At 36.4% G+C, this 24,856-nt stretch overlaps 1 protein-coding gene across 1 annotated transcript in view; it reads right to left on the bottom strand.

The window, feature by feature from the left end:
- The window catches only part of ATAD2B (ATPase family, AAA domain containing 2B), a gene marked incomplete at both ends in the record, with an annotated part of 56,671 nt that overhangs the window by 9,385 nt on the left and 22,430 nt on the right, over positions 1 to 24,856 (bottom strand). The window contains 8 exons of the mRNA XM_010296149.1: positions 5,622 to 5,759; positions 10,500 to 10,622; positions 14,320 to 14,479; positions 17,009 to 17,205; positions 17,509 to 17,644; positions 18,347 to 18,532; positions 19,202 to 19,388; positions 21,314 to 21,446. Coding sequence (XP_010294451.1) covers positions 5,622 to 5,759; positions 10,500 to 10,622; positions 14,320 to 14,479; positions 17,009 to 17,205; positions 17,509 to 17,644; positions 18,347 to 18,532; positions 19,202 to 19,388; positions 21,314 to 21,446 — 1,260 coding nt within the window. The remainder of the gene's footprint in view (positions 1 to 5,621; positions 5,760 to 10,499; positions 10,623 to 14,319; positions 14,480 to 17,008; positions 17,206 to 17,508; positions 17,645 to 18,346; positions 18,533 to 19,201; positions 19,389 to 21,313; positions 21,447 to 24,856) is intronic.

The raw sequence follows: 24,856 nt of genomic DNA, 5'->3' as shown, positions 1-24,856 counted from the left end.
TAGGGGAGCAGAGATGGACAGAGAACACAGGTATTATTTTCTTGGGAAACGAAGGTAAAAATGTAATTTACATGAAACCAGAGTAACTATGCTAGTAAAGTACATGACAAGACAGTCACATAGGAAAATTAAAGAGAAAAATTAAGTCAAAAGAGAAGAGACAATCAGATTAATATCACCTGTGGAGATCAGTTTTAGACTTTCCACCTCTATAGATCTGCTCATTTTCCCTCTGCTAAGTAGCTCTGTAGAATAGCAACTATTACAGCTATTTACATTTTTGTACATTCAGCCAGCTCTTAAGGACTACTGAATGACACCTTCCCTGCTGCAAGAGAGCCATGAATAAATGCAAGGTTCTCCTGCAACTTCAGAAGCAGAGAAGAGGCTCCCACTCCAATTAAAATAACATTCAATAGAGTTTACAGCATTCATTTATATCACATATCTGAAAGGCTCATCGCTGCTGGTTAGTCTGTGTGTCAAGGAGGCAAAACTAAAAAAACAAAAAAACCAAACCAACAAAGAAAATTCAAGTTAAGAAACAGGTAAAAATCACAATAAAATCAACTTCTGCAGAGAGAAACTTTACACCGAGTCTTTAAACGATTTAAAGCAAACATTGCCACAGTTTTCAAAAGGGAGGAAGGAATAAGATGTATCTAAAAGGTCTGAAAACTGTTTTTTATGACATCACTTGTGCCTACCGCTTTGAGGAAAAAAAAATATTTAAGCAGAACTCATCTAAAAAACCTTTTCTAAAACATCTCTTTTTACCATGTTTATAAGAAAGGCGGTGATAATGCTTCCAGGAAATCCTCCTTCTTAAAAGAGGCTGAACAATCTTGCATTACTGAGTTAGAAAGGAGATGAAGAACAAGAGAATACAAATATGTCACTGATCAGGTAAATTGTAGGACTTTCTTTGCCCTCTGTTAGACATTTGATGAATTCAAGAGGCAGATATTTAATAGTGATGAAAGAAAATTTCTTTACCACTAGATATCACCGAGTCCAAAAGTTTGATGGGATCCCAGAAAAGATCAGGCAGTCAGAAATTCACTAAATGGCATTTTAAATTAGAAGAATTACAAAGCCTATGAGTTTTAAAAATTAAAAATTCTATTAACCACTTCAGAATCAGCTAAGACTGTATTTCCTTCAAAATCAGGCAGGAAAAAAAAAAATTCTATTTCTCAAATGTTTGCAACTTCCTTTTAAAGCATCTGGTTGAAGCGAATGTCAGATATAGGAGATCAAACTGCTCTGATCCCAAATACTAATGCCTACACTACCCAGAACAAAATGATAAAGAAACAAAAAGATAAACAAACTTCTGTCTGAGCTCTGAGTAAAGATGTCCTCAAATTCCAGAAAATAATTTTTAATGGTGTTGGTCAAGTTACAGTACTTGCCTCTCTCTCAAGTGAGAATTAATCCAAGTCAAATCCCTTTTCTGGAGAGCAGGAGGAGAAAAGAAAACAGTTGCAAGTGTAGGATTTGAGATAGAACATCAGCAGCTACTAGGATTTTAATGTTAGCTTCTGGAATACTGTTTAATATGCTAGTATCCAAATTCTGAACCCAAATTCAGCAGCACTCCAAAAGGCAGAAAATAGTTAAAATAATAAAAACCATACAGCATCTGGTCTGCCATGTCCTTTGATAAGGCATTACTGCAGTCACATGAATGCCTGAAGTAGAGTGATCATGGACACCACTGTAGCAGAGAGGGCAAAGAAAAAAGACTAAACAGATGAAAAATCAGACAGACTGAGAATAAGAGGGTTTCTGAGAAAGATTATAAACAAAAGACCTTTTCTTGCTAAAATCTTTTTTAAAAAACACTCCTGCCAAAACAAAAGCTCCTTTCCATTGTAAAGCAAAAACAGAGTTTTGTATGATAGCAAAGATTGCTATTTAAAGAAGACAAAAAAAACCCAACATAAAAAGGCACAGAAAATTTTCTTTATTTTGGAACTAGATTTTCTGCACCAGTTTTTTATATCCTTGCTTAAACTCCCTACAGTTCTTTCTACAGAGACTACTAATCATTTCAATTATTGGGAAAAGTTAGCTGTGTCTGTACTTGATATTTCATAAAATGACTTTTATATAAAACTTGTATATTTAATACTTCACATAACACAAAATATATTAATTGTTTTATTTGCTCCAAATGCCATTTTCACAGCTATCCTATTTATCATGCGGCATAAAAGACATCTTCCCTGTGAAGAAAACATAAAATCTGCAGTGTATCACTAAAATATATTATTGTTAAATATTGGAAAAAAGATAAGAATGTAAAACCAAATCTCCCCCATACAGTTTATTTATATGTAACACTAAAGGAAGCAACTGCAAGACAGTAAAATGATATGCAACATACTCCATCTACTGGCAAAATAGAGCAGTATAACAAAGTTATAAACAGCATCCCAATAATTAAAGAGATGCTAATGTTTTATGTGCTAACGTGTATCTAATCTACTTAGCAATGATTCATTTACCAGACACACCGAAGTGCATATTGCTGGTAGTTTCCTTTTCCGCACATGTACACACAAAGGCAAAACGAGACCCTTCTCATTGGTGCCCAGTGACAAGAGGTAATGGGGAACAGACTGAAATACAAGACAGTCAACTCAAAATTAAGAACAATAAATTATTGTGAGAGTGGCTAAGCACTAGAAGATGTTTCCCAAGCATATCACAGAGCTTCCATTCTTGGAGATATTCAAAACACAACTGGACACAGCTCTGAGCAACCAGCTCTGAACAGGGGAGCTAGACTAGATGACCTCCAGAGGTTCCTTCCAACCACAGCAATTTTGTGATTCTATGATCACACAATTACTTATATCAGGCTTTTGACCTATACCCATTCTAAGTTCCCACCAGAACACTTGCACTTTTCTCAATATACACAGTCAATATGGAAATATTCTAAGTTATCTGTGGCAGAACTCTCCCAAATGGATTTGCAGCAACTTCTAATAATGCAATACTTTTAAAACTCATACACACAATCCACCGCAGGTGTACCTTCAACAAGAGAAATGGAAGTTGCAGATTAAATCTAACTCAGGAAGGCGTATCACCACACCGTCAAATAGAACAACTACTTTATGCCACACTTCTGATAGCCCCTCTGGTCTAATCAAATTAAAAAAAAATTCTAGCATACATTTGAAAAATTAAATCACAAAATAATAGGTAACTAAAAAACTAAATAAAGTTTCATACAAAATACACCACCTCAGAAAACAAACCAACACACGATAAACTAACTCTTGCTCTCTATGGTACTAGTCCTGAACAGCAAACAAGGCTTTAAACTGGGGAAGGTTGGTACATTGTCTCTAGTCCACTCTGGTTTTTAGAGAAGATGCTTGACAATAATTCCCTCTACGGTTCTCAAGTGTTTCGTCTGAATTGACCTTTTGCAACTATTTTCTAAAATACTGTAAAATAAAGCTCCTAAAAAATAAAAAGTTATGATTGGTGATTTTTTTTTTCCTTAGATTTATCTAAGGAAAAAAAAAAATTCAAGTTCAAATAGCCGAAAAAATGGAAGATTTTCAGAATTATTAGTTGTGAAGTACAATTTTTACCCGGTGTATTTAAAATACATGAATCATTCTCCTTGTTATTCTGCTTGTGTAATACATATTAGTCTTAAAAAAAAAAAAAAAAAATCTTCGCTCTTGACCAGAAAAAAGATTGCCACTTTACCTCTAAAATGTTCTCTGTTCAGAAATCCCTTCTCTAAACTTGTTTCTTCCATTTATACAATCACAATCTACCATATAATTTGCTGCTATTTTAGCTCCCGAAAATCTGCTCAGTTCTGCTCCTTCCTCCAAACACCCTTGTAATACTGTTTCTCTTCCTAGTTTCTAGTCTCTACTGAACCTACCACATCAATTTTTAAGTGTGCCCATGTACTACTTGAATCCCTTCTGCAGATTTCTGATTGCTCATCAATTCCTAGTTCTCTCTCTTGGTTACTAGATGCATCACATCCCTCCTGGACTAGCTACCTTTCCCAGACTCCGCCTTAAAAGGCAGATTTTAATTTGGTCATAGTTCCGAACATCACTAAGCCTCAAATTTCTTGCCTTCCAACCTAAATCACCAAAATACCAGAATGAACAGTGCCTTAACACTAACTTCTTTTTTGTTTACACACAGAAACACTGGCTGTTTCCCTCAGTCAATGGCTCTAGTCTTCAAACAACTGCCACTGCATCCACAACATAAGGTAGAGAAGACAGCAGAAGTATCAGAGCTTCTTTTTATACAAGTCATCAGTAATGGCTGCTATCTCTCTTCCAAAAAGATGCGTGGTTTGCCGGTCTATAAACCCTACTGCCTGCTGCACAGCATACAAAGACAGGAAAGTGCTCTGTAGATCAGCCAGACTGAGAATCTCCATCTTGGATTTCATAGGAAACTAAAACAAAAATTGAGAATCCTTTCCCTCCTCTCTCTGTTTTTGCACAAACTGCCAAATGAATAAAGAACAGCTTGGATCCACATCATCAATTTATCATATAACAGTTTATTCAAGCCATAACTCTGTACGATTGACTTTAATTCCTTTAACGGAAGAAATTACAGCTTCAGGAAATAAAACCATACACCTCTAATTAATTAAACTATTTGACATCAACACTATCATTCATATATAAACAATGTTCATCTCTGAGCAGTTATCACCATGCCTAGAAAACTGTTTGTCATCAAGGAAAAGCACCATGAAGAAAAGCACAAAGACCAATGAAAATCTGCCAGCTTCAATCTATCAGTTTGCCTATTAAGCAATAATTGATAATGCTATTAATAATATAATAATGGATTCCACATCTTCAGCGGAAAAGCCATGCAAAACTAACAGTATATCCCTCACACTCACTTTCTCTTATAGTCTTTATTTTGTTCATAAAAAAAAAAAATCTCTTGTGTATTTACCTGTTCTGATCAACTTACCTGTTGAAAATAATTAGCAGTGACTCTGATTACCTACACCCCAGTCACTCCTCACAATTCTAGAGATTTTGACCACTTAATTAGACTAATGCAGTAGGCTGCAGCGAGAGTATCCTCCAACAATGGGTACTGACTATTGAAAACCAGGTGCCATGAAGGAAAATACAGTTAAATTTGTAATCTTTTCTAGCTTTTAGCATGATATTGTATGCATTGAAGGTATGAAGTGAGTAACTATAGTGCATGTGAGAGAGTATTAAGCAGCATGTAGGTATGTACCTGTGAGTACACACAGCGTAAACAAATCTTAACATTCATCAAACATTATCTTCTCATTGGATCAGAGTCATCTTATACTGAAAATAGCATTTTACAAAGAAAAATGTAATACTCATATTACATTAGAAAAACAGTTATTCTTTATCACAAAAACAGAAATCTTGCTTCTTTACAGGTTCTTGGGCAGAGATTTCACACAGTCCGAAAAAGAGTATTTCCTAAAGTTCCACGTTTCACGCTTAAAATTACTTCTAGAAATAACCCATAAACAGTAGTAGAGACATATTTGAAATGTTTGCCCTTGGAAGCACCGCTAATTTTGCAAAATTATCACCGAAGGTACTCACATGCACATTTATTCGTAGAGTTGGGCCACACCGCCATTGTGGGTTTTTGTTTGTTCCGAAATGCCTCTTCAACTCTAGCTTCTGTTTTCCGTACAGTGGAGCCGTGAGGATTTATTTGTTCTGCTGTTACTGATAAGCCTGCATACAGAAGATAACCATACCTATTTAAATAAACCAAGCTGCATAAAACTATTGAATTTAAAAAGAAACTTGGAATACGACGCTGCAACACCACCACATCAATTAATATTTAGCTGGACATTCAAAACAAAGATTAGAATCAAGAATATTTGTTTTCTACTGACAAAATAACTTATTGATTGCAAGTTCTTAAAACTGTCAGCTCTGACGGATTAGAAAAATATGACTCTCTCTCACACTGGGGTCCCCAAAGATTGCACTCTTCTATCCGTATTTCCTCTACAAAGCAAATTCGTATTGACAGTTTCAATTTTTCCTGATTTTAAACAGATGATTTAAAATAAGTGGCAATTCATAATGGCATTGTATGCCATATCGAAAAGAATATCTGAATAAAAAACCTTGTATTGTCACCATGATCTATGCTATGTAAAATGTATCCATTTCAGAGTCAGTATGAGCTCTTAGATTAAGAAAATGCAATCCTGCTTTCAACAAAAAGTCTGGTTTGCTTTCTGTAATGTAAGTTCATCTCATAGCTTCTATTTCATAGGTTTTTAAATTAAATTCTAAAAATGCAAACTTTCATATTGGTTAAGCACATTTAAAAGACATAAATGACACTCTGAAGTTTCATATTTGTGAACCAGAATTTCCTATCCATGCACTAAAAGTCTTCCAAATGTCATACCAAGTCTCCAACAGTAACCAGAACCAAGTGATCAAGAGCTGACAAAGAGCTCTAAAACTGATGGATGCAGAAATTAAAAGATTCACAAAGGAACTCTCACCTAACAGTCAACAGTTACAGCGTAAGTTTCTATGTACCATTAAAAATACTTTAAACTGCACATCAAACTTATTTCATTACTCAAAATATCCACCACTTCTACCTTGTTATCTGCTGGTTTCAACAAGAAGCTGCAAATTCCAGTTATCTAGTATATATTGTTTTCAATTTATCATCTTAGAACTTGCTATCCTTAGACATACCATCTTTCAACAACAGCAGCTCATTTCAGTAATACAAGAACAAGAAATTCTAGTTTAACTTCTAGATATTAATTTTATTATACAGTTTATTACTCTGTTACACTGCAGTACTTCTTTTGAGACTGGTCACCAGTCTCAGTACTAAGTAAAAATGGCAGATGTAACAAAAAACAAAAAAGTTGAGGAAAACGAATGTGATGTAGAAAATACCTTCCATTTTAAAACTACGTAGGATTGCTAAATAACTTGCCAAGAGAATTGTGAAGAAAATGGATATGGAGCTTTTTAGCCTTAACTTTAATCTTCAGTATCCTGGAAATAAATTAAGAGCTAATACATGTCACAATTCAGAAAATCAATGACTTTTCACCTGGGTAAAGATTAAAAAGTCTACAACTATGTGTCACTTGCCTTCCAAATTCCTCTGTGATTCCAGACAGAAGCACTTGATAACATTTCCAAATAATCTATTAGAAGCCTCATGCAGATCAGCTTGCTCAATTCCACCCAAATCTCATGTTGAATGTTGAAGTCTTTCCAAATGTAGCCAAGAAAATGCTGGCCAATATCTAATCGAGTTATAGGGTATGTTCTTTCTGTCAGAAGACAAGCTTCCTTTCTGATGGCCACAGCCACCCTCTCTAAGTCAATCTGTGATTGCAATACTACCTTGATCTCTTCTGAGCAGGTATTAGTACAAGCTTTATATTTAGTCCAAGAACTGCTATCAGATTCATATCATAAGGCTGGACTTTTCTTTCATAGTCCCACTCTTATTGGCCTTCTTTCACAAAAGTGCTGCTGGCAAGCTAAGAATTTTAACTCTGGTAAGGCTTTAATGTAGGATCTTTTACCAAGCTGGGTCCAGACATATATGCAGAGAAATGTGGACACTGAACGTTGGGGTTTTTTTCCCATCAGACTGTATATATGCCCATCTGGCACTTTTAAAGGAAGATTAAAAGAGAAGCTTAGGGTACTCTGAGCTGAAAAAAAGCCTGCTGTGCATCACACAGTGAAGCACATCGACTGTGATTTCAGTCTCAACATTCATTTAAGGCCTTGCTTGGACATCTCTTGTTGATATTAAAAAGAAATACTTAAGGGTTCAATTCCCCACCACTTTGTCTCATACACTGGTCAGGCAAAAAGGCTGGCTGCCTGATTCAGCATGAGTTCATCGGGCAGCTCCACTCAGGCAAATAGCCTGGTATGAGCAACCACCCGTGCATTTAGGTGACTAGATGTACGAAGCTTTTGGTCAGCAAAAGGCATAGCTTATGCTACTTACACAGGTTTCCTCAAGTATTTCCTCACTGAAACATTCCATTATTTCAAAATACACTATTATGAAGCAGAGAGGAAGAAGGAGAATGTGGGGGTCACTTCTATGCCATACCATCTGGTAATCAATCCAAAGAAGAAACCATAAATTCCTTAATAACCTGGTGATGAATAACCTTAATAAATCCTTAATAACCTTTTCTAATCAGAAGAAGAAAATGCAAGTATATGTCTTTGCGACCTTTGTCCAAAATGTTCCGAAACAAGGTACACGTCTAAGTCTAAACCAGCAGATGCATTGTGATTTTCCTGACCTGCTGTCTTGATGGGCATATTCTGTAGAGTAAAATGGGAGTAATGGCAAGGTTGATCAGCATTCACATCCCTTCCATCCATTACAATGACCAGTGCCAAGACTACGTGTCTGAAACACCATGTTCTTGATGTTCTACACCACAATCTTGGACACAAATCCTGATCCAGGGATAGGACAACCTCTTGTGCTTGCCTTACAGTATGAGGTTTTCTCAGACCTCAAGAGTTACATTTTTCTTCACTCTTTGTTCATAACCAGTTAATCTAACACAGCTTCTTCCATGCATTCCAAGTCTTCTGTCCTTGCTAATCCAGTCAGTGACCTTAGCCTTCCACACTCTGCAGCTGGACAAGCTGCAGAGCTCATTTGTTTGTGAAACCACCACAATGTGGTCCAGAAGGATGAGCATCTTTGAAATGTGACTTGCAGGTATCTGTGACACTGTAACAGTATCCACGCCGATACACAGAATGCACTTTGAAACCCACTGAAACACATTGCTGTATGTGAGCTGTTGTCACTCACAAACTGGTACTGCTAATCACCTACCTACCTCTGAAGGTCCACTAATCAGCATCTTAACACCAATAGTACCTTCTTTTTCTTAATTTAACAAGTTCCTTGCATGACACCATCAGCCTTAAATTATGACTTCTGAAAACTCACCTCCTTCAACAGGGTGTGCAGGTTTTGCCCCTAGAAATATGTATTACTTGGTCACTGCCACAAAAAGAAGGGCAGTTTCCCAGTTAGTTCTTGTAAGACTTGTGAGGAGGGACTACAACCTCTAGTTGCCAGGGACTGACAACTAGTCAGTCTTTGTAACAAAGAGCTCTTACAAACAGTTACTTTAACCTCGGAAGCAATAACCTTTAACAATCATGGGGGACTTGTAATGGATAATTAACTTGAGCATAGCTCACAGCATGACACTAAGGCCAGAATTGTGAATATTCTTATACTTCTAATAGAAAAGTACAGAGGAGAAATGAAGGCATTATACTAGTTCTATTTTACAACCATGGTGAATTACAATTGGTTCTCTTATCCACAATTCAAGACACACATTGGAAGTTTGTACAGAATTAAGACAAAAAAATGCATGACTGAATGGGAAAATAAAAGGAACTGTATCTGTTTTAATCTGAAGAAGAAAAGGCCTACAGATACTTGATTAGTTCAAAGAAATTTATTAATAAAAGGTCTTCAATCTACTGACAGAAGTATTTCAAGAACGAGCAGCTCTAAGTTAAGACCAGCCTAGAAATCAAATAATGCAGTTTTTTACCAAAGCAGGAGGCAAAGCAGTAAATAACTTGCCAAGGTAAAACTGGAATTACTGAAATCAGTAATCCCTAAAATCATCACGAAATTTTGTTCTAATGTTATAGTTCAGTGATTTTCAACTTTTTTCAACTTTCAGAACTTTAAAAATTTTCCACGGAGGTACAGAATCTTTCATGTAAACAAAGCTCTACTGGGAATATGTTTGGGCTTTTGATTACCTTCTGTGGTCACTTTAGAAGCTGACAACAGACTTGGAGGTCTATGGACTACAAGTGGAAAACAACTGCACTAATTTAAACATAACCTAAGTCAGTGATGTCCTCCAATGTAGGGGGCTGTATTTCCCGATTCTGGACTATCAGATTGTTGACCTCATGCTCCCCTCAACGTGGATGTAATAGTTGTTTGTTAATCCAAAAAATCAACAGATTATCATCAAAAGTACACTTGTGCACATGCCAGGGTGAACTGAAAATCCACTGCTTTAAATGCCATTCTGCCTTATCATAATTGTTATTATACTGCATTACATGGCATTTTCAGACTACAGCTATGGTTTCACATGTTGAGTTAGTATAGCAATCCCAGCATTTATCTGTTCACTATGTTCTACAATACTATTTGTACCGGTAGGCAATGCATCCTTCTTTAAAAAAGAAGGATGGTGCCTTATCAGACCAGCTCACATAGTTGGAAAAAGTAGACACATTTCAAGTTCAGTCATCCTTTAACATGCACCACCTGAGTCTAACATATATTCTGTAGTTCATCTTAAACTTGAATTTTTATATGGACATTTGTAAATTCTGTTTTCTATCCTAAAGATGTTGTGTTATGATAAATGAAGTCAAACATACCTCTTTTTCTTCTTGCTTCCTTGATTTCTTCACACATCTTATTAAATTCTGGATCCAGTTCAGCAGCAATGATAGCATGAGCAGTGTCCTTCAAAGTACATGCTCTATGTCTAATTATTTTATCTAGAAAACAGGACAGCACACTTGCCAATTTTATTGCAATTATGCCAATTCTTTACCATTTCTATGTTCTTCTGTATTGTATATTACAACAAAGTGGGAAATATTTCAAATGTATGAAAGTATAGACAGATCAATACCATAGCATGCTCAAAAATCACAACCCAGCTATTTAAGAGATACAGGAGTTTTCAGAAGTACAAATTGTTACTTTAATCAATAGTGGCATTTATAAACAAATGCAAACAGCAATTGATGAACACACCTAAATTAACTTGCAATCTTTAGAAACTTGATAGAATCAGCAGGTGCAGCCAGTTTCCATAGGCAGATCTACACAGTATAATGGAGTACAGCGCAGAGTCCCAAAAGTACCAAGAGACATGTCCAGGAATGAATTTGCCCACTGGGGTCTAGGAACATTCACACAATTATACTGCCTGCAAAATCATACTGGATGTCTCCTGCATCTGTAAGGTAGACCTAGCTTGCTTATATTCCTCCCGTTTAGTTGGTTTGGGTTTTTTTTAACCTTACATTATTGCTTAATGTTATTTAACAACTGTTAGAAAATGCAAAACTGTGCTAAAACAGATTACTTTATTGCTTATATTGAATAGCTATTTCCCATTTTAACCCACTGAAAATAACTGGCAAAAAACAAGCCTCGAGTTTGCTACATTTTCATCTCTATTTGGGGAACACGACAAAAAAAATATTGCCCACAGTGGAAGCCCAAATGCAGTTTATGAAAAAACATTTTTTTTCAGAGAAGACCAGTTCCCATACCTTTGAAACACACAAAAGAAATTATTCCAACGCTGTTGAAATTTGAAAAGTAATTGTAACTTAAAAAGTAAGCCCATATGTGGAGAAAATTGACATCTAAAATGTTGCTATTCAATGAAACCTACAACACTCATTGTTTGCCTTTAGTAGAAACATATTTAATTTGTTAATAGTGAATTACTTTTTCCAGCTGAGGGAAGTATTTCAACAGCAAACATCAACATTAATGTCTACAACATATTATACAATTAGCAGATTTAGTCTCTTTTTATAATCACTAAAGACAACAATTAAGAATATCAGTGAACATTTATTAAACAAGGTTTATCATTCTAGAAACAGCAAATTTTACAGCTGGAAAAACTGCTGAGTGAAAAAGAATATCCAGTATCTAGCTCAAATGAGCCCTACATATGTTTTCTGGGGAAATCTACTGCTACTTAAATCAACTGTAAACTAGAAATTTTTACCCACATATATTTATGAAGCATTATGTTTTATGATCACAAAAAATATACCACATTCTTTGCAAATATAATTTTGCAATATCAGACTTTGAAAAGTTGGTCAGATAATAAAGTTTAAGATGCCCTCACAAAAGAAAGAAAGAGGTGGGGATGGGGAAGGTGGGAATAGAAGGGGAAAAAAAAAAACATATCAGGAGTATTTGATTGAACTACTAATCTAACCCCATGATGGGCAAGACTTTCCCACAGACAGCGCTTCAAAGAGGCAAATACTATTATGTCTAACACACACTGGTTATGTTTTCAAGCCTTTAAGAACATTTCCCGGTCAAACAATGGAGGAAAAGAAAAAAAAAAAAACCCCAAACCAAACAAAAACTATTTTCCTATATAACCTACCTGAAATTTTATAGCAAAGTGCCAGGAAAAAAAACCAACAAAGCAGCCAGTTTTAAATATCTGTACTGCATATACAATCAGCTTGTCTGATACTCCAATTGCTTTTCCTACTTAACAACAGGACAGAGCCAGGTACAGTATGATCTTTCTGCAAATTCAAGCATGAAGCAGAGGCAAGCATATATGCCCAGCTTTAAGGAATGTGAACATTTACAGGTTAATATTCAGTTAACGCATCTGAACGCATGTAATGCGTACTCAAAATAGACGCGATGTATGAATACACTGCTGAAAACAGCACAACAGCTCAAGAAGTCTTCCATGTCATAAGTGCAATACACCATCAACTGTTGACAATGCAGAGGACAGAACTATCGTTCATCACCTACTAAATGATAAGAAACTCCAATCCAAAACTTAACCTAGAAATATCCACATGAATTTCTCCCAGCTTGGTCCTCATGGCAAGGAAAACCTTTGTTTTATTTTATTATATATTAGATATTTTACCCCTATTTTGGTTCCCTAGATCTATTTCTTAAGACTCTTTCTCTTTGCGCAAGCTCAGTGAAAACTTCTGCCACTAAATGTTCCCCAAGCAGCCTTTGATATTTTATGTTTCTGCCACACTGAACCTGCAATGCGTGTTGTTTATCATCCTGAGCAGATCTGACCTTATAAGTCTGTAGTCCCGTAACACCTGCTCTAAAACTTCAAAAAACCTCTTCAGACTATATTCCCTAGAATTAAACAACCAAGCCCACAAATCCAAATGGCCTAAAAATGAGAACAAAGGGTGTATATTAATGACAATTTTTCCCAAAGCCCATCACTAAGTGACAAACATGCATCAGTCTCATGCAGGAGGTATGTCTCAGTCCTTATCTTCTAAACAGGCACTCTTCAGAGACACTCAGAATCCCATCAAGGGTGTTGATTAGTTCACATCAATTACACATTAGAAGTCCTCAAAAGTGTGTTATCAAGAAGACAGAAAACCTTTTGCTGTATTTTATCAAAGTATTTTTTTTAGTTTTAGAACAAAATGCATCATAAATTGAAGAAATAAAGTTTATTTTCCACAGATATGAACCAGCACTGGATTCAAAAGGCAAGTGTGAAAAACAAGCAGACTATATTGTATCTAGTCCACATATGAGACATTTGCAGATCTCAGAAAATTGAAAATTTGAGAAGCAAGAATAGTACAGAAAACCAGGCTTTAACCTGGTAAAATGATTTCACAAAATTTAATGAAAAACTTTTTAATACATTGGACTACATTTGTAGATGGACCCAGATTTCCAAGTATCACATACATTAAATACAAATACATGAAAAGAGGATTTTTTTTATTGTTGTTTATTGGTAACCCTAGAAGCTGCCAATTGAAAGGCTTTCTTTTGTCAATGTACACTATAAGACGGCCCAAGCAAAGTGTAGACAAGATGTTCTTTCCCTCATTTTGAGCATGAACAGCTTTTACATGCATTTCAATCTACAAATTCCATTTTAATTGAAAGCATCCCATCACACTTTGTCATGACAATACCTTCTAATCTCTCCTAATCAGCTGCAACAGACTTCCTTGCTTGATGACTTATCCTGTCTTATTTCTACCCCCAAATACATAGTTCTTAATTTCTGTGTGTGAATTTCATGCTTTAAGCCAATGTGGAAATAAAGCAGGCCACTACCAGATTGCATGCAGGATTCTCTCCAGAGCTCTCCAAATTACGTTGGGGTTTTGTTGCATATAAAAAGTCTATTCACTGAAAAGGAGCTATCAAATTTGAAAAGGATCTACAAAACCTAATCTATCAGAAACAACTCTGAATGCTGTAGTTCTCCTGTTCTCATAACATCCTCCAGTACACTACATGCCTCAGAACACTAGAGGCACAGACCCTTACGACTTGCTTCTCCTAATTATCACACAGCATGCAGTTTATTTAAATGCCTGAATAGTAACCAAACATATGATTAAACACCCTTCAGGTTCAGGCTTTCATGTTTAGGTAGGCCAAAACAAAGTAGGTCCTTACCTCCAGGATCTTTGTCTGGATTGTACTCCAATGCATTGCTGCAGATCAGGTCAATATCTGTTAGGAAATCCTTGGCTGTTAAGTAGTTGTGTTTATCAATTTTGGTTATTACTGTTGATAGGTCCATTGGCTCTTTGATAACTTCAAGGTAATCTGAAACCTACAAACAAACAGCATACAGAAATGACACAGGACCATAAGCGTCCCATTTGAACATTGCCAATGTCACATCTTTGTACTTTTATTCATTCCACATGCTTAGCTCTAATACATTAACTAAACATTTTGATTTCTAAACAAATTTGTGTTGAAAACAGAACTTTTATCAGACTAAAAACATAGGACTTCCAAAGCTATTTTTTCTTCAGTAGGTCACCAATTTATCTTTCAAAATTAATGATATTTTTGAGGCAACACATTTTAACATAAATGTAATTGTAATTTTATTTAGACTGATTTAATTTTTTTTTTTTAATAGTGTTATAACACTGTCTTGGATTACAAAGACAGAAACAATCAGCCTAACTCAAAACCCTAGGAAAAACTAGGGAAGGTGTATTTTGTTCACCTTGTAGGTAAAGTTCTCATTAAACTGAACAGTCAAATTATCAGCTTTTAAATATCTTCTATTGAATAATTCCTTCCATCACTCATTCAACAAAAAAATCAGGTTTTATCGATTGAAGACATTAGACTGACTATACAGAAGGGCAGTCTAAAGAGAAAGCCTTGTGTTACAGTTCACAGCTTACTATAAGCATAGCTTGTAACTGGCAACCACTAGGGTACACTAAAAAGTATTTAATGAAATTAATGGTACCATAAGGGGCTCAAGCTTGAAATTCAAATGCATCAGCACAGCTGCTGTAACAAAGTTCACCAAAAAATCTATTAATTTATTTTTTACTACAAGGAAAGTATATACTTCAATGTCTCAATGTGATTAAGATCACAATCAAATAAAAATACTGGCAGCCTCAGAAACAATACTGTGTTTTTTCTTTTGAAATCACCCATGTACGACGGTGGCTGCTAAAATACTGAAGAGTTAAATACATATTCAGATGAAGCCATAATGGCTCCATAAGAATTATTTTTTTTTTACGTATCTGTAGACTTTCATATAAAAATGTATTACAACGTATACTAACATTAATGCATTACTTCAGTGGACAGCAGTCTGTCAACTAATTCCTTAAATATATACATTGAAATTTATGATGAAAAATTAAAATGGCAAAAATTCTCTTTTTGTCTCCCACTATAGAACCATGACGATAATTGGTTCAGTGATCAGAAAGCCAAGCCACAGGCTTCCTTTTCTTGTTAGCACATCATCAGAAAGAATCCTCACTGGAAATCATAAACATTGCTGCTGAATTAGTCAGGAAAATCCTTGACTTATCACGTAACAGCATTCTCTGCAACACAAGTAGGAGTGGAATGAACTCAACACATTTTCTCAGAAAGTGAAGCAGACAGGCGCTGGTAGAAAAGGAAAGGATAGTTCTGTGCTTAAATGCACCAGGTGGGACAAAAAGGATTAAATTTAATTTCTAGTGCTGTGATATATTTTTGGCAAGTCTTCATATAACAAGGTCACATTTCAATTCTTCATTGACAAAACACAGACAGTAATTTATTCTCTCTTTATGTACCCTTATTCACGTAAGTTTAGACTGCGAGTTCTTTGGGGGAAGAAAATACCATTACTACCAGTATGAAGAGTTTCCTATAATAATGGAACTCTTAAGCAGTTTCATTTTTAAATAAATAAATAAATGAATAGTTTCTGCTCAGACCATGCTCGCACTGTAAGTTGCCACATTAAAGATCTCTTGTAAGTCTTTCAAAAACAGTCAGCTACAGAAAGCTCCAATTAAGAGAGGACTGCATGGGCCCATGAAAGATGCCTGTTCCACCCTGCATGGAATTTACACTTGCAAACCTGCTTTCTACAATGCTGTACTTTTAATGTCCCATATTTATCTCTTAATGTCTTCCAAAAGAGATGCTTCTCTTCAGAAGCAATTAAGCATTCTTTTTTTTTTTTTAATTAGCAAGCTTGCAAAGCTTGCAGTGGGCCACCATTTGATCTCAAAGTCAGGCCGAACATAATTCTATTCATATAGCAGCACCTGAAAATAGATTTACAGATCGAACTGTCTCATCAGTTAGCACACTCCATAATCGACCAGTTAATGCCTTATAATGGGCTACCATCTGTGATTAATGGTATCCACAAGCATTACTGATGAAATTATTCAACAATACTATTAATGCTGAATACATCACAGAACACAGATCATTTTCCCAATATTATCATGCCTATGATTGCAGTGTTGTGAAAGCTTTTATTAAAGAATTATATGTACGGTTTCAAATATTTCAAGAGCACTGGTAGGGATAGGAGTGATGGCATTTTTAAATGCTGATTTCAGTTATAAAAGAGACAGAAGTGCACAAGGTTTTTCCATAGGTCACTGGTATAGCCAAAGAACATGCTCCAACTCCGTGCATCACAGATGATGCTGTGACTATCTCACCAGCTAAAAATCAGCATTTTAGATTAGAAAGATTATGGATGAAACATCGGTTTTTCCTATTAACTTATCCATTTCCCTTTTTAAATTTATATTCTTTTTCTAATAGTTTCAACTTCATTGTTTGCACATTACTGAAACAAGACCTCTTCAATATCCACCGGTTTGCTGAAGATGTTAAAGCGTTTGTCTGTGGCCAGCCTCTTGGTAACATCCCTGAGAAACAACCGCAGCTCCCTCAATGTGTTCTCTTCCTGGTCCTCCATTCGCTGTTTTTCTGCTTCTGACAGCTCACGGGCAGGACATGGCAGTGCAAGAGGAAGAACTTCCAGAGCACGAAGAGCTAGGGAAAAAAACAAGAAGCCAGACAATAGAAATATTAACAACAGTGGCTCTCGGGATTATGCCACTCCAAATTTCATTATATATTTAATCTGTCTCATCGATCTGCATCCTTAACCCCACAGGTCTCCATTTTCCAAAACTGATAACTGTAATGCACAAAATTTATTCTGGGTACTGACTGACACAGTCAAATGTTAACTACACCCACTGCCATTTACCCACACCTTTTGAAAAAGGAAACTATCACAAAAGAAAACATTCAGATGACATTATTATTACTGGTTTTACTGTAACAGTTTACCAGCCTGTTTCCTTCTTGGTGGGGGCATTGCTGCCTCATCAAGAATTAACCCTTTGAAAAATCGCAATCTGTCTTCTTCACTTGGTCTTTGAATATAAAAAACCTCTTCATACTGGATTCTGAAAATACATTTCACCTAAAAAAAAAAGAAGAAGTTGTATGAAAATTAAGCCCTCACTCAAAAATATATGATTAATGACCATATTAAAAAACTAGTCACAAACTTTTCAAAATTATCCACAGAAAAAAAAGACAGTAGACTCTACCCAAAGCTCTGTACGCAGCCTAGGAAAAACAAATACTTGCAAGCCCCCACTGAATTTTCTGTAGTAACCAAACTTGCAGCATCCTATGATCCTAACAATGGCCACCTCTGCAGTGAAAAGAAGAGAAGGTGGGGGGACGGACGACAACACACACAACACAGGGGCGGACCAAAACCAAACAAAAACCAACAAAACAACAAAATAGAAAATATTGGGGAAAAAATAGGACTCCCCTCCCCCATCCTGAACCTCAGAATATGTAGAGTTAAAGGTTACACCTTTAGACTAAATCTGCATTTAATTACACTGGAGTAATTTGTCAAAATGAACAACTGACAAAATGAACAATTTTGTCTTCTCACCAAAGTAGCATGGAGATTATGAAAATCAGTAATATGTATGTACATTCCTCATTAAATAAAGTTACAAACATTTAATTATTATTACATTTTCAGTTTGACATATTTTAAAGTGCATTAGAAAACCAGTGCAAAACAGAATGTTTCCCATGATCAAAACATTCTGAAGAGCACATAGGTTCCTAACAATGCCTCCTTCCACAACAAACTTACCTCTTCAGGCAATTCGCTATACATGGACTCAGAGGTAGACAGTAGAAATATAGGGGAGAAAGATGGTATATCTTGCAGCAAAGTTAGAAAAGTAGCTCTCACAGTTTCACTGACAGCTTCCCACCAATCACCAATATGAGGCATGTAAACAATACTTGGTACTGTTCTTCGAGCTTCACGAAAGATCTAATTAAAAGAAACAGTGGTATTTTTTATATAGAAAGACACACACACTTGTAAGTAATAAAATTCTTATGGAAGAGGAAACAATTCATGTTTGTAGCACTGTATATAAAAATGCTCCAGTAAAGTAAAATTATCCTAACGATAAAGGTTTTCCAAAACAACTGTTTGTGACTGTTCGCTGTATCATTCAATTGTTTTATGCCAATGTGCTAGGGAGACCAAAACCAGCCACTTGTCACGTATGTTTTAAAAACTTGCTAAGACTGAGCAATAAAGATTAAAATTAAACTAGTTTGCAATCCATGCAAAATCCACCATAAACTATTTTGAAACCTAAAACAATTAAAATTAAGTGAACCTAGAACCACAGCACACTAATTCATACACAACGTAATAAAATGAAAATCAGGAACTGAATACCCAGATTAAGCTTACTTGACATTAGGTATGTGACTGCGGGGGCAAGTTAAAAATGTAATTACTCTCACTATTCAGCAGAGGGATCTCAGTCACCCTCTAGAGACTCCTTTCTTTTAAACATGAAAATAGAAGGAGCCTATGAAAACCTGGCTTTTAAGTTACATTCCAGTTAGCTGCCTTTATAATGATGCAACTAATCTGTTCTAGAATTACAGAATTTACTCATTACAAGAGATTCTGAAATGTCACCTGTGCACATGATTCTTCAGGCGTTTTGGCACTGACTGAATAAAGTGCTGGCAGATCTAGCCTGTGTACAGAGAATTTTTCAAGAGTGTGCAATAGTGCTGGAGCAAGGTGCGAAGTCTGACCCGAACCTCTCTCTCCAGATAGCAGTAATCTTGGTCTGTAGGAGGTTGGCTGGTGATAAGCTGACCTGCAAGAGAATAACAGTACAAAATCAAAATACAATTAACAAGCCAACGTTACCAATGGTTGGATATAAGAAGGTATTTTAGAATCCAAAAGACTTTGAGTAATGGGTAGTTTCCTACAATAGCATAAAAAGATTCAACTAACTCTACTGTACTCAAACGCTACTCTAAGTCTCAATGACTCCAGCTTTGTCTCTTCTTTGATTTCAGAACAATTTAATTCAAACTCATCTCTGCAAAGCTATGCGCATATTAAATTAATGAAAATTTTATTATAAGCAGTTTGTTTAAAACCAGTACCTTGATCATATAAAAAAGACTTAATGGTAAGGTTATCTATTTAATCATGTCTAGTTCAGTCCTAACTACTAAAACATCTCTTCAGTAGCCTCAGGAATCCCAGGTCAATCCACTAATTCCGTAAGTGCTACCCAAGATTTCCAGGAACCACCTAATATGTCAATATTTTGTTTATTTAAGAAATAGTACCTGAAGTAGGATTGAATAAAACCACTATTCATCTTCTATTCTAGCCTATTCATACACTTCTGTTCAGTAGATTTCCAGACAGAAGAAAGATTTTAAAGGAAAAACTGCAAAGGTAAACTTGTTTTTTGGATTTGCTTTTGAAAAGAAATCCTAAGGACTCCGTACAAGGATTTGGGGAAGGGGGGAAAGAGGGTGTGAGTGAGTGTGCTGGAGGTTTTTGCCCTGTTTTGGAGATGACTGAGACATGAAGAGAAGCATTAGCTTTTTCCATTAAAAGTCTCTTCCATTTATACAGAACTGATTATGAAACAAGAAAGGTTTTTAATTAATTTGCATTTTCTCTCATTAAGGCATTTTTACCTGCACATCAATCAGCTCAGGCAGTGAAACAAGACTGGCCGTTTTTATTTCAGGTCAAACATTTTGTAACAGCTATGGACATGGTTGACCTTTGACTCTTCAGTTCTAGTGGTGGAGGTTACACACACAGATAGCAATCAAAAATGCTCAGAAAAATAGATTAAGGGAAGCTTACATACTTTACAAAAATAAACATACTCTTTGAGATTATTTTATTTAGACACATCCACACAAATACATATAGTTTTTGGTTTTGGGTTCACCCCTCCTGACCTCACAACAAAAGGTTTAATTTGTCGTTAAAATACTTGACTATGTATCTCAAACTATTTGAACTTAAATCCTTAGTTTTAAGCTTCGATTTCCACAAATGCTCTTCTGGCATTACCCTTTAGCACAAAACTTTTAGCAGTTTTCCACAAGATGGCTCTACTAAACAGCACTACTACTGAACATTTTTCCTAACCTCATTCTCTTTATTTAGCAAACTCCTAGTTTTTTATTTTTAATTACTGTAGCCACACCAATTTGTATAACTTGGAATTTATAAAAAGGAAAGGAAAGACTTTACACAAAGGAGAGGAAAGACTCATGAAAATTTCACATTCACTTTCTAAATTCCCATTTCCCTGAAACTTTCCATGAAAAACAATGAAAAAAAGATGTCAGAAATGCTGAATGCATTGATTATATAATGCATCCGAACAGCTGCACACACTGAAGCTCAATAATACTTTAGATCAAGATAAAACAATCCCTCCAAAATATTCTTACACACCTCTTTTCCCAGTTCTTAATCTTTCAAATCAAAATGGTTTGTTACAATTAAGAATTGCTGTTAACATCCTTAACTCTAAGCTACACCTGTATGTTACAAAATATTTCTGATTACTGTGTCTAGGATGTGGCCCTTCCTAAGACCACTCGCATATCTAAATCTCTTGTCCATACGCTTACATGATTCTATTACAGAACACCGTTGCCACCACAAAGCAAAAGATCATCTTCGTTACCTCTCCTGATGTAAGAATTTCATGGTTTTATCTATCTGGCTATACGCATTTAGAGAAACACTTACATTGTAAAATGAAGGTAGGGTTTATGTATAGCAGCTGATGACTGTTTCTTTGGTGATCCTGAGTGACAGCTTGTCTCAAAAATTGATGAAGCATTCTCATCTTCACTATCATCTAATATTAGACTTGGTACATCTGTTACAAGAAATGTATTAATTAGAACCTTATCACTTCTAAGAGCACACACAACAAATGAGAACAGACATTACAATTTTCTTAATTTAAATCATAACGTATTTTCAAATGTACAAAAAATGAGTTAAAACTGTCTAAATATCAGAACACAGAATAATAAGTACTTACCACCTCGAAAACCAAAACAAATTAAATATTGTAGAAGTCTAATCATAATTACCATTTAGTGTTTTTAAACCATCAAGCAGAACAGCTTTACGAATACAACAAATGTTTAACTTGTTATGAAATGCTTCCTTTGATTTTACTTCATAGCTAGAGGTTTTTCAAGGATAAAGTTATAAAATCTGTAATTCCTCAGACTATACAGAATTTTGTACTTATTTATTTGTTCTAAGTGCCCTAATTTTTTATAGGTACACTTCTTCCAAAATTATTCTCAGCATGACTACCACGACAATATGTATTTATGAAGAATTGTTTTCCACCCTCTGAAAATCTGCCTAAGAATATCAAATTACTTTTTATCAAAATCAGTTCAATTCATTCCATGTTCATATACTATACCTTAACCTATTTTAATTCCTTTGCTAATATAGTAGCATGACAAACTGAAGTACTTTCTATATAGATGTTCAGAAACAAAAAGCTAAAAAACGCCTTACATTTACAAGACTGCAGGGACAAATAACTGCAAAAAATACAAACATGGCACTAAACCTGTTGACAGCTGGAAATCAGGTACAGCTAAATTATCTACCAAAGCTGCAGCAGGATTAAGAGTAGACTGCTGCAACTTGATAATGGGAAAAAACTGCTGCAAGATTTTTTTTTTTTGCCCCAGGAAAGGCGTTTAGTTGGCGTAACCCTAAGCAAGCCACTCATTCTCATCCCCATAAAGAAATCAGTCTGCAGTGATGGGGTGAAAATGGCTCCAGCCTCTCAGCTTTACAGTAAGAGCAGTGCAGAGGCCAAGTCTCCTGAGGAAAAAATGCTCTGCAATGGATGGGCAGCATTTCCAAGAGCAGCCCAGAATCACTGCAGCACACTGCTGTTCAGGGCAACCACCAGACATCCTAACAGTACCTCAAGTTGCCCACAGCCACTTAGAAAAATGGACCGCTGTGAAATGAAAGCACGAAACACAGCGAGATCTAAGTGTTATGCTCAAATACATAACCCACTGCATGATTTGCCTGATTTACATGAAGCCATGGCACAGGTCCTGCTACACCGATCAAACCGCCACCACAGGACAAAGGAATCAACTTCAAGGCAGCATTAAGTGTTGGATGGAGAAGCCAGCTAAGGGCCATGCATCTAGACATATGGTTGCAGGAAAAATTGTTAAGAGACAACAAAGGTTCCCTCAGTTGGCCATGTGATGTAAGAAACTGGAATCAGAGTAGGCTGGGCAGGAGTAATATTCTGCTGGTATGGCATGAGGACATGCCACATCCCTTGGCAAGGCATGATGCAGTCAGACACCTGATAATCATTCCTCAGGGGCAAAGATGAAAAAGGCCTGCAGATCCCAACCAGTGGCCAAAAGCTAGTCCATAGAAAGCAAAAGGACAGAAGCTGCTGGACATTTAGCTCTGGGCAAGAATAGAGGCCTTCAAATCAACTGGACACAGGCCTCCTAACTCTTGGCTCACTGCAGTCCCTAAACAGGCAGAATATTTGCTATACAAATGTAGACCATAGGGTAAGTCCTATGCTCATGCATTGGACACAGCTTTCGCTTCCTGAAATATATAATTATTAAAAAAGGCAACCCATCTTCAAATCCCAAGCATCAAGCCTCTGTGACATCCTTTGCTTAAGCGTCTGACTCACTGAATTATGAGAAACGGACATCATTAGTGAACTGCGAAGACATGTAGAAAACCGGATTCGCAGACTGTAAGCACACCAGTAAGCACCTGCCATACACCTGGCTCTGAATTCCAGAAAAACTGAAGCGCTAGTGTGTAATCTACATCTATGCTTACATTTAAAATCATTGTACCTGAAAGTACAGATTAACACAGATTAAACTTATTATTCAGTATTTCCTTGGGTTTAAGGAGGTAAGAAGAAAAACTAAGGTACAAGGGAAACTTCAAAAGAAACCTTAGCTCCTAGATCTTCAAAATCAATTATCTGCAAACGTTTAAAAGTAGCCATAGCAGCAGAATTACCTAGTAAAACTACTGTTTAACTCAATGAATGCTTCCAAACTCACTTCGTTAGCAATAATGAGCAGTAGTAAATAGGAATGTAAAGGACATAACCAAAGAAAATACTGTGTAAGAGACATCTAACCAAATTCTTCAACAATAATGACAATCTTCAAACTGGGCATTACCAACAGTATAACCAGGTTATAACCAACCAACATTACAGTTAACAGGAAGACTTAAGCATCTTAACTTTGGTTATGAGCGCCTAATACGATTGAGGGAGCCTAATATGATCTAACTGCAGCTGCAAGCGAGCTCACTTCCCCCTACCTAACACGACAGGCTCCCAGGCCCCACCGCATGCCAACTCCAACACTTGTTAAAACCTCCAGCTATCCCACGGTCAGCACGGAACGAACCCGACAAAAATACACCATTTTTGGATCAGTTTATTGGCCAAAAATGTTTTAACGAAGGGCCTGACGTACTAAAGTAAGTGCAAGGGATAGAGCAAAAATGCACAGCTGGGCTGGAGGAACGGCAGCAGCCAGCACAAGGATCAGCTTAAGCTGCCTGGGCTGCAGTCTGAAAGCATGCACTAGAATAGGAATGAAAAGAAAGTCACGGCTGTCACAGATTTACCTTATGACTGAGCTATTTTCAAGTTGATCACACACAACCACAAGTACTGTTTACAGGGCCAGGGGGAGGATGACGTGGCCCCATGATCCCAAGTAAGAACAGCAAAAAATAGCATGCCAGAATAAGTAGGTATAAAAACCAATATATCTTGTTCAACATTTAATTTCCAAGAAATGACCAGTGTAACTATTAAAGTATGTCTCAGAACAGCTGGGTAAAAAACCCAGAACCTACTGACTCACTGCCAGTCAAAACAGTCAGTCACATTCCTTCTTATTCCCCGCTTCCTCTATGCACTCACATTGCTCCCACTGCAGCAGGGTTCTGGCATACATCTGACCCCTTAGTGAGTTGATTTTACTCACTAATTTGGCAAAAAAGCTAACTTGACAACACAGCAAATAGTTCTCCACTTGCTAAGCCAGCAGAATGAACTCAGAAGATGAGTGCATCAGGCCAGTTCAAGGGGAGGGAAGCCTCAGGACTTTCTCCTTAACCAGTAGATGACCATTACATGGGCTCAGGGATACCTGCTAACCACCGTCTCCCCTGCCGAGCTGCGAGCTCCCCAGAGCATCCCTTTGCAGCCTGCTTCTGCACCAT

The sequence above is a fragment of the Phaethon lepturus genome, unplaced genomic scaffold, assembly GCF_000687285.1.
Source record: "Phaethon lepturus isolate BGI_N335 unplaced genomic scaffold, ASM68728v1 scaffold2031, whole genome shotgun sequence".
Classification (NCBI taxonomy): domain Eukaryota; kingdom Metazoa; phylum Chordata; class Aves; order Phaethontiformes; family Phaethontidae; genus Phaethon; species Phaethon lepturus.
Note: the sequence above shows the minus strand (reverse complement) of the source record. Positions and strands in the feature narration are given on the sequence as shown.